The following is a 10,449-nucleotide window of genomic DNA, read 5'->3' on the forward strand; positions in this document are numbered from 1 at the left end:
CCAGTTTACATTGCCACCAACAGTGTAAGAGGGTGCCCATCTCTCCACACCCTCTCCAACATCTATAGTCTCTTGCTTTGTTCATTTTAGCCACTCTGACTGGTGTGAGGTGGTATCTCAGTGTGGTTTTGATTTGTGTTTCCCTGTCTTTCTGCCTCTTCTATGAGTGCATGTGTGTGCTCTCTCAAAATAAATAAACTTATAAAAATTAAAAAGTTTGAAAAATGTGGTTCTATATTGTATGCCCAATATGACTGTATATATTTATGAACAGTGTTTGTTGGCATAGGTTTGTGGTTTTTACTTCTTAGCAATTTTAGGCAAGTTACTAGAATAGTAAGCAAAAATGAATCATAAATCATAGAAATCTCCATGATGGAGAAAATTAAGACTGAGGTTATGAATGAAAGGCAGGAGCTAGACAGAAAATGTGCCAAACCAAAAGAATTATCAGAGGCTGATGCTTGAGATTTGTAAGCAGTGAGAAGTTCTGTAGCCAGTACAACCTAGTAAAGTAGTCAGGAACAAAGGAATTCACAGATACAGAAGCTTGGCCAAGGCAGAAACTCAAAAACCAGAGTAGCATGTAGTCAGTAAACATATAAGAAGAGGAAGCAATGAAAGATTTTGTTTGAACAGAAGCAAATATAAGGATATATTCATCCAGGTTCTGAAAACAAGAGTAAACAACTTGACTTTACTAGATGGGTGAGTGTACCTCAGGAGGCAGAGCAGATCCTGGTTCCCCTCCCTTTTGTTGATTACAGGGTGACCAATTTTCTAAATTGAGAGTATAGATAGGATTTCTTGACATTATTTTACTAATGGTTCTGTAGCAAATAAATTACCAGTGACCTGGCAAATAATGTTTAATTTGCATCGTATATTGACCATTTTACATCATTTAAAGTAATTCCTAAGATTTGCGTTTTAGGAATCTGAGAACCGGCAAATTATGGACCAACTCCGAAAAGCCAATGAAGATGCTGAAAACTGGGAAAATAAGGCCCGTCAAGCGGAGGCAGATAACAATACACTCAAATTAGAACTTATTACTGCAGAGGCAGAGGGCAACAGATTAAAAGAGAAAGTGGATTCTCTCAACAGAGAGGTTGAGCAGGTAAGTTTGGAAAAATATATTTGGGAGACATCCTACATCATATTTAAAAGAGTTTTGTTTGACATTCCATAAATTAAATATTATAAACAAACACTTAAATTATTTAAATATACTATGAATTGTAATCTGTTCTCCAATACCCACTTTGGTTTTGCTCTAATCTATTATCTACCCTACAACTAGAATAATCTTCAGCATTTTTAAAAGTTAGAAACTATTTCAAACATACGAATAAAGTGTAAAAAAAAAATAATACAAATAACACATATATACACATCTCCCTGGTTGAAGGATGCTAATATTTTGCACTGTTGCTTCAAGTTTCTCTTTATGTAAAGAAGCAAAATGGGGCACCTGGGTGTTTGAGTTGGTTGGGGGTCCAGCTTCAGCTCAGGTCATGATCTCACAGCTTGTGAATTTGAGCCCTGCGTCAGGCTCTGTACTAACAGCTCAGAACCTGGAGCCTACTTCGGATTCTGTGTCTCCCTCTCTCTCTTCCCCTCCCCTGCTCATGTTCTCTAGCTCTCCTTCAAAAATAAATAAACATTAAAAAAATAAAATAAATAAAAAGAAACAAAATATTACAGATAAAACTTCTCATCCTTTTCCCTGCCCCTTCCCTAATGACTGGTGTGAATAACTTTCATGTCAGTTATATAACTCCTTTGCATATGTTTATGCTTTTTCTACATATCTATCACCCACAAATGAGGTATAATGTTTTATGTGCGTAAGGTTTTTAAGTCATACTCTAGATATCCATTTGTAATTTGCCTTTTTTTGCTCAATATTATAATTTTGAAATTTATTTTGATACATAAAGTATACATCTAAACAGTTGTGTCTGTAGTCATTGTATAAATATTTTCTTTCAAAACTTCATCCCCATATTAAAGGTAATTTAATTGTCTTCACTTTTTTAGGTAGTAAAATGATGCAACAAACATTTTTTATGTTTCTCCTTGGGTATATATTTCTCTGGGTTTATGACTAGAAGTAGAATAACTGGACAGGTTTAACTCTTCGAAGTATTGTCCTATTGCTCTCTAAAGTTTTACCATTTCATCAGAAATCATGGAGTTGTTATTTTCTCAAGTACAAATCAATACTTGATATTATCAGACTTTTAAATTTTTCTATACTTTTTGTTTTGTTTCCTTGATTACAAGTGAATTTGAGAATTTTTTCATGTTTCTTGGCCATTCAGAATTCCTTCTCTAAATTTTCTCTTGAATGAATTTTTGTAAACTTTGCTCACTTTTCTATTGGGTTATTTATCTTTTTCATATTGACTTATCAGAATTATCTATATATTCTTGCTAATACTCCTTTTAAAGATATAGTTGGGGCACCTGAGTGGCTCAGTATGTGTCTGACTCTTGATTTCGACTCAGTTCATGAACTCATGGTTTGAGTTTGAGCCCTGCATAGGGTTCTGTGCTGACAGTGCAGAGCCTACTTGGGATTCTCTCTCTCTGTCCCTTTCTCTGTCCCTTCCTCACTTGTGCTCACACCCACGCACATGCACATGCACTCTCTCTCTCTCTCTCCCAAAAATAAATAAACTTAAACAAAAATTTTAAGATATTATAGTTATCCTCTTTTGCTGTTACTTGTCTTTTCATTGTGCTTGGAATATAAACAGAAGTTTTAAATTCTGATGCTGTCAGAATTATTGTCAGTCTTTCCCATATGGTTTATATTGATGTGTCTTCTTTAAGAAATCTTTTATTACTCCAAGACTAGAAAGATATTTTCTTTTAAAGTTCTTTAAATTCTAAAAGTATGTGAAAAATTTCCCTTTACATATAGATATTTAATTCACTTGAGATTGATTATATTGTTTGATATAGAGATGTAATTTTTTTATTTTTGTACATGGATATCCACCATCCTTTCTTCACTGAATTATAAGTCTACTTTGTCATAAAAATGTTTCCATTTGTTCTGTTCCATTTGTAATTTTATCAACAATAAATTCTTGGAGCTTCTATGGTTTTTTGGTAAGTCTTGATATCTGGAATTAATGTTCCTCCAAATTAATTTGGCTGTCTTTTGTCCTTATTAAACTCTCTCAAATAAATTATAAAATAAATTTATCACATTCCATAATTTAACATCTTTCTTCTTTATATGAATTTAAGGCTAGAAATTTCTTTCTAAATATTTCTTTGGCTGCATCCCACAAATTTTGAGGTAATGCTTTTATTGCCATTCATTTAAAAGTATCACATAGTTCAATAATGATTTATTTATTTATTTACTTAATTTTTCATCACTGAAGTTATTTTTTAAATTTTAACCACTTAGTTTATTTTATTTTTTCAAAGTTTTTATTTAAATTCCAATAGTTAACATATAGTATAATATTAGTTTCAGGTGTACAATATAGTGATTCAAAACTTTCATACGATCCTCAGTGCTTTATCACAAGAGCCCGTGTTTATCCCCAACCTCTATTTCTCCCAACCCTCATCCACCTCCCCTCTGGTAACCATCAGTTTGTTCTCTATAGTCAAGAGTCTGTTTCTTGGTTTGCCTCCTTCTCTCATTATTTCCCTTTGCTCATTTATTTTGTTTCTTAAGTTCCACATATGAGTGAAATCATATGGCACTTGTCTTTCTCTGACTTATTTCCCTTAGCATAATATTCTCTAGCTCCATCCATGTTGTTGCAAATGGCAACATCTCATTCTTTTTGATGGCTGAGTAGTATTTTGTTGTATATGTGTACCAGATCTTTTATTCATTCATCAGCTGATGGACAAGTGGACTGTTTCCATAATTTGGCTATTGTATTTAATGCTGCTATAAACACTGGGGTACACGTATCCTTTTGAATTAATATTTTATATTCTTTGGGTAAATAGTAGTGCAATTGCTGGATCATAGGATAGTTCTATTTTTAATATTTTGAGGACCCTCCATATATTTTTCAGAGTACCTGCACCAGTTTACATTCCCACCAACAGTGCAGGAGGGGTTCCCTTTTCTCCACATCTTCACCAACATCTACTGTTTCTTGTGTTTTTTATTTTAGCCATTCTGACAGGAGTGAGGCAATATTTCATGATAGTCTTGATTTGCATTTCTCTGATGATGAGTGATGTTGAGCATTGTTTCACGTGTCAGCCATCTGGATGTTTTCTTTGGACAAGTGTCTATTCATGTCTTCTATACATTTTTCAATTATATTATTCATATTTTGGGTGTTGAGTTTGATGAGTTCTTTATAGATTTTGGATACTAATCCTTTATCTTTTATCATCTGTCATTTGCAATATCTTCTCCTGTTACGTAGGTTGCCTTTTAGTTTTGTTCATTGTTTCCTTCGCTGTGCAGAAGCTTTTTATTTTGATGAAGTCCCAATAATTTTTTTTTTTTTTTTTTTTGCTTTTGTTTCCCTTGCCTCAGGAGGCAAGGAAGTTGCTACAGCTGTTGTCAAAAGAAGTTGCTGTCCGTGTACTCCTCTAGGATTTTGATGGTTTCGGGTCTCACAATTTGGTCTTTAATCCATTTGAATTTATTTTTGTGTTTGGTGTAAGAGATTGGGCCAGTTTCATTCTTTTGCATGTTGCTCTCCAGTTTTCCCAGCACCATTTGTTGAAGAGACTGTCTTTTTCCCACTGGACATTCTTTCCTGCTTTATTGAAGATTAATTGGCCATTTAGTTGTGGGTTTATTTCTGAGTTTTCTATTCTGTTCCATTGATCTATGTGTCTGTTTTTGTGCCAGTATCATACTGTTTTGATCACTACAGCTTTGTAGTATAATTTGCTATTTGGAATTGTGATACCTCCAGCTTTGCTTTTCTTTTTCAAGGTTGCTTTGGATATTCAAGTCTTTGTGATTCCATACAAACTTGAGGAATGTTTGTTCTTGGTCTGTGAAAAATGCTGTTGATATTTTGATAGGGACTGCATTTAATCTGTAGATTACTTTGGGTAGTAGAGACATTTTAACAATATTCTTTTAGCCCATGAACATGGAATGTCTTTCCATTTCTTTGTGTCTTCAATTCCTTTCGTCAGTGTTTTATAGTTTTCAGAGTACAGGTTTTTCACCTCTAACCAAAGAGTTTATTCCTAGATACCTTATGGTTTTTGGTGCAATTGCCAATGGTGCAATTTTGGTGCAATTGATTCCTTAATTTCTTTTTCTGTTGTTTCATTATTGGTGTATAGTATGTTGATTTTGTATCCTGCAACTTTACTGAATTTGTATATCAGTTCTAGCAGTTCTTGGAGCCTTTGGATTGTCTATATAGAGTATCATCTTATCTGAAAATAGTGAAAGTTTTACATTCTCCTTGCTGATTTGGATACCTTTTATTTATTTTTTGTTGTCTGAATGCTGTGACTAGGACTTGTAGTACTAGTGGTACTAGCACTAGTACAGTGGTGAGAATGGACATCCTTGTCTTGTTCCTGACTGTAGAGGAAAAGCTCTCAGTGTTTCCTCATTGATCATGATATTATCTGTGGGTTTTTCATATATAGCCTTTATTATGTTGAGGTATGTTCCCTCTAAACCTATTTTATTGACGGTTTTTATCATGAATGGATATTGTACTTTGTCAAATGCTTTTTCTGCATCTATTGAAATGATTGTATGGTTCTTATGCTTTCTTTTATCAATGTGGTGTATCACACTGATTGATTTGTGAATATTGAACTACCCTTGCAAACTAGGAATAAATACCACTTGATCGTGATGAATGATTTTTTAATGTATTCTTGGATTTGGTTTTGCTAGTTTTTTGTTTTTTTGGGGGGGGAATTTTTGCATCCCTGTTGATCAGGGATATTAGCATATAGTTTTCTTTATCTACTTTTGGTATCAGGGTAATGCTGGTCTCATAGAATGAATTTGGAAGCTTTCCTTCCTTTTCTATTTTTTTTGGAATAGTTTGAGAAGAATAGCTATAAGTCTTCTTTAAATGTTTGGTAGAATTTGCCTGTGAAGCCATCTGGCCCTGGACTTTTGTTTGTTGGGAGGCTTTTTTTTTTTATTATTATTATTACTGATTTAATTTCTTTGCTGTTTATCAGTCTGTTCAAGTTTTCTCTTTCTTCCTATTTCAGGTTTGGTAGTTTCTATGTTCTAGGAATTTATTTCTTCCAGGTTCTCCAATTTGTTTGCATATAATTTTTCATAGTATTCTCTTGTAATTGTTTGCATTTCTGATGTTTTGGTTGTTATTTCTCCTCTCTCATTCATGATTTTATTTATTTGAATCCTTTTTCTTTTGTTTTGGGTAAGTCTGGCTAGAGGTTTATCAATTTCATGAATATTTACAAAGACCCAGCTCCTAGTTTCATTAATCTATTCTATTGTTTTTTATTTAGTTTCTATATCATTTATCTCTGCTCTAATCTTTATTATTTCCTTCCTTCTGCTGGGTTAGGCTTCATTTGTTCTTTTTCTAGCTCCTTTAGGTGTAAGGTGAGATTGTGTATTTGAGATTTTTCTTGCTTCATGGGGGTATTTCTATATACTTCCCTCTTAGGACTAATTTTGATGCACCCCAAAGGTTTTTGACCATTTTGTTTTCATTTTCATTTGTTTCCGTGTGTTTTTAAATTTCTTCTTTCATTTCTTTGTTGACCCATTCATTGTTGAATAGCATGTTATCTAACCTCCAAGTATTTGCGGCCTTTTCAAATTGTTTCCTGTGGTCGACTTCTAGTTTTGTAGCAGTATAGTCAGAAAAGGTACATGGTATGATTTCAATCTTTTAGTAATTGTTGAGGCCTGTTTTGTGACCTAATATGTGATCTACTCTGGAGAATGTTCCATGTGGACTTGAAAAGAATGAATATTCAGCTGTCTTGGATGCAATGTTCTGAATATATGTTAAATCCATCTGGTCCAATGTGTCATTCAAAGTCATTGTTTTCATGTTTATTTTATGTTTAGATGATCTGTCCAATGATATAAGTGGAGTGTTAAAGTCCCCTACTGTTACTATGTTATTATAAATTAATTCCTTTATGTTTGTTATTAATTGTTTTATATAAATAAATAATCATTCTACACATTTTTGTGGGGTTTTGTAACAGTTTTTTTGAGATGTGATTCACACGACATACAGTTTATCCTTTGGAAGTGTACAATCCAAATGTGTTTAGTATATTCACAGAATTGTGCAGCCTTTACCACAGTTTTAGAAAATTTTTATCACTTCCAAAATCAGCCTTTTAGCTATAAGCTCCAAGCCCTCATGTAGGTCCTTGCAGCATTTTTAGTTAATTTTTTGTACATAGTGTGAAGTAAGGGTCCAACTTCATTCTTTTGCATCTGGTTATCTAGTTGTCTAATTAACATTTCTTGACACTCAGATTGAAAATCAGTATATTATAGGCACATGATTTTATTTCTGTGCTCTTAATTCTATTCCACTGATCTATGTGTCTTTCCTTATGGCAGTCACCCAGTCTTAATTACCATTGCTTTGTAGTAAGTTTTAAAATGGGAAAGTGAGAGTCTTCCTGGGTTTTTTTTTTCCTCCAAGATTGTCTTGGCTATTTTAGGTCTTTTGAATTTCCATATGAATTTCAGAATCAACTTGGCAATTTCTATGAAGAAACCACTTGAGATTCTGATAGGAATTATGTTAAAGCTGTAGATAATTTGGGAACTACAGCCATCTTAACATTATGAAGTCTTCCAGTCAGTAAACACTGGCTGTAGTTTCATTTACTAAATCTTTAATTTCTTTCAATAATATTTTGTTTTCAGAGTATAAGTTATGCCTTCTTTTGTTAAAGTATTGTATTCTTTGGGATGCTATTGTAACTGTTATTTTCATTTTTGGATTATTCATTGTGAATGCATAAAACTACAATTGATCTTGTAACCTACAACTTAGTTGAACTTATTCATTCTCATCACTTTTAGTGAATTCCTTGCAATCTTTTATATCCAAGACTGTGTGATTTGCAAACACATAGTTTGTACTTTCTTTCCAATCTGAATGCTTTTTTTTCTTTTTGGTCAGTTGCCATACCTAGAACTTCTAGATCGATGTGAATAGAAGTGGCAAGAGGAGAGACATCCTTGTGCTTCATATTTAGCGCTTCACCATTAAGTATGATGCTAGCTGAGGGTTTTTTCTCAAATGCCTTTTCTGTGTCTTTTGGAATGACCATATAGTTTTTGTTTTTTATTTTATAGGTACAATATATTACATTAATTGATTTTCAGAAGTGCCAGAAAGAGAAGAAAGGAGAGAAAGGAGCAGAGGAAATAATTGAGGGAATATTGGCTGAAAACGTTGCAAATTAAAAAAAATTAATCTTAACATTTGGATGATCAACAAGTTCTAAGTGGAATTAAAGACTAGGAGAGCCAAAAACAGACTTATTATAATAAACATGCTGAAGGCCATGGACAAGGAGAAAATCTTTTTTTTAATTTCTTTTTTAAAATTAGTTTATTACTAAGTTGGTTTCCATATAACACCCAGTGCTTTCCCCCCCCAAGTGCCCCTCTACCATACCATCACTTCCCTTCCCCTTCCCCCATTCCCTCTTCAGCCCTCAGTTTGTTTTCAGTATTCAAGAGTCTCTCATGATTTGCCTCACTCCCTCTCCCTAACTCTTCCCCCAACTTTCTCCGTTCCATGGTCCCCTGTTATGTTTCTCCTGTTAGACCTATGAGTGAAAACATATGGTATCTCTCCTTCTCTGCCTGACTTATATCACTTAGCATGACTCCCTCTAGGTCCATCCACTTTGCTACAAATGCCAGATTTCATTCTTTCTCATTGCCATGTAGTATTCCAGTGTGTGTGTGTGTGTGTGTGTGTGTGTGTGTGTGTGTGTATAAATTTAGGCTCTTTTCATGATCTGGCTATTGTTGAAAGTGCTGCTATAAACATTGGGGTACGTGTGTCCCTATGCATCAGCACTTCTTTATCCCTTGGGTAGATCCCCAACAGTGCTATTGCTGGGTCATAGGAGAGTTTTATTGATCATTTTTTTGAGGAACCTCCACACTGTTTTCCAGAGCGGCTGCACCAGTTTACATTCCCACCAACAGTGTAGGAGGGTGCCCGTCTCTCCACATCCTCACCAGCATCTATAGTCTCTTGATTTGTTCATTTTAGCCTCTCTGACTGTCGTGAGGTGGTATCTCAGTGTGGTTTTGATTTGTATTTTCCTGATGATGAGTGACGCTGAGCATCATTTCATATGCCTTTTGGTTATCTGGATGTCCTCCCTGGAATAGTGTCTGTTCATGTCTTCTGCCCATTTTTTCACTGCATTATTCATTTTTCGGGTGTGGAGTTTGATGAGTTCCTTATAGATTTTGGATACTAGACCTTTATCCGATATGCCATTTGCCACTATCTTTTCCCATTCTGTTGGTTGCCCATTAGTTTTTCTTTATTGTTTCCTTCACGGTGCAGAAGCTTTTTATCTTGATTCCTTATTATGGGTGAGTAATATTCCATTGTATTTTTCTACCATATCATCTTTATCCATTCATCTGTTGATGGATTTATGGATTGCTTTCATATATTGTCTATTGTGAATAATGCTGTACTAAACATAGGGGTGCATATATATTTCCAAATTAGTGTTTTTCTTTTCTTTGGATAAATATCAAGTAGTTGAATTACTAGATCATTTGGCATTTCTATATTTAATTTTTTTGAAGAAACTTCATACTATTTTCCACAGTAGCTGTACCAGTTTAAATTCCTGCCAACAGTGCATGAAGGCTCCTTTTTCCTCACATCCTCAGTAACACTGTTTTATTGTTTTGTCAGTTTTTTATTTTAGCCATTCTGACAGGTGTGAGGTGATATCTCTTCATGGTTTTGATTTGTATTTCCCTGGTGCTTAGTGATGTGCATATTTTCAAGTCTGTTGGCCATCAATATGTCTTTTTTTGGAAAAAGTCTATTCAGGCTCCGCCCATTTTTTAATTGGATTATTTGTGGTTGTTTTGTTGTGGAGTGGTGTAGGTTCTTTTTATATTTTGGGGTATTAACCACTTATTGGATACATCATTTTAAAATGTCTTCTCAAATAGTAGGTTGCCTTTTTATTTTGTTGATGGTGTCCTTCATGGTGTGTCATAACCCGAAGGCCAGGGCCGCTCGTCCCTGGCGATCGGCTGTACCTGTTTCGTCCTGTTTCGTCTGCCCCGACCGGCAGGGCGGAGAATCGTCTCGGGTCCTTCTCCTGAGGTAGGGAGAGAAAAAGGGGGCAGGAGAGGAAGACGCAAAGAGTAAAGACAGAACTCACGGTTCTTCAATCAGGCGAAAGAGAGCGTTTATTCAAAGAACTGTTCTTTATATAGTCTTCAGGGGGGGAAGA

The 10,449-nt window shown here is 34.5% G+C and overlaps 1 protein-coding gene across 5 annotated transcripts in view; it reads left to right on the forward strand.

Moving 5' to 3' along the window:
• The window catches only part of TSGA10 (testis specific 10), a 151,245-nt gene that overhangs the window by 91,806 nt on the left and 48,990 nt on the right, over positions 1-10,449 (forward strand). For all 5 annotated transcript variants that reach the window (XM_029937176.1, XM_029937178.1, XM_029937175.1 and 2 more), the window contains one exon: positions 935-1,120. In XM_029937176.1, coding sequence (XP_029793036.1) covers positions 935-1,120 — 186 coding nt within the window. The remainder of the gene's footprint in view (positions 1-934; positions 1,121-10,449) is intronic.

Source organism: Suricata suricatta, chromosome 4 (genome assembly GCF_006229205.1).
Source record: "Suricata suricatta isolate VVHF042 chromosome 4, meerkat_22Aug2017_6uvM2_HiC, whole genome shotgun sequence".
Classification (NCBI taxonomy): Eukaryota; Metazoa; Chordata; class Mammalia; order Carnivora; family Herpestidae; genus Suricata; species Suricata suricatta.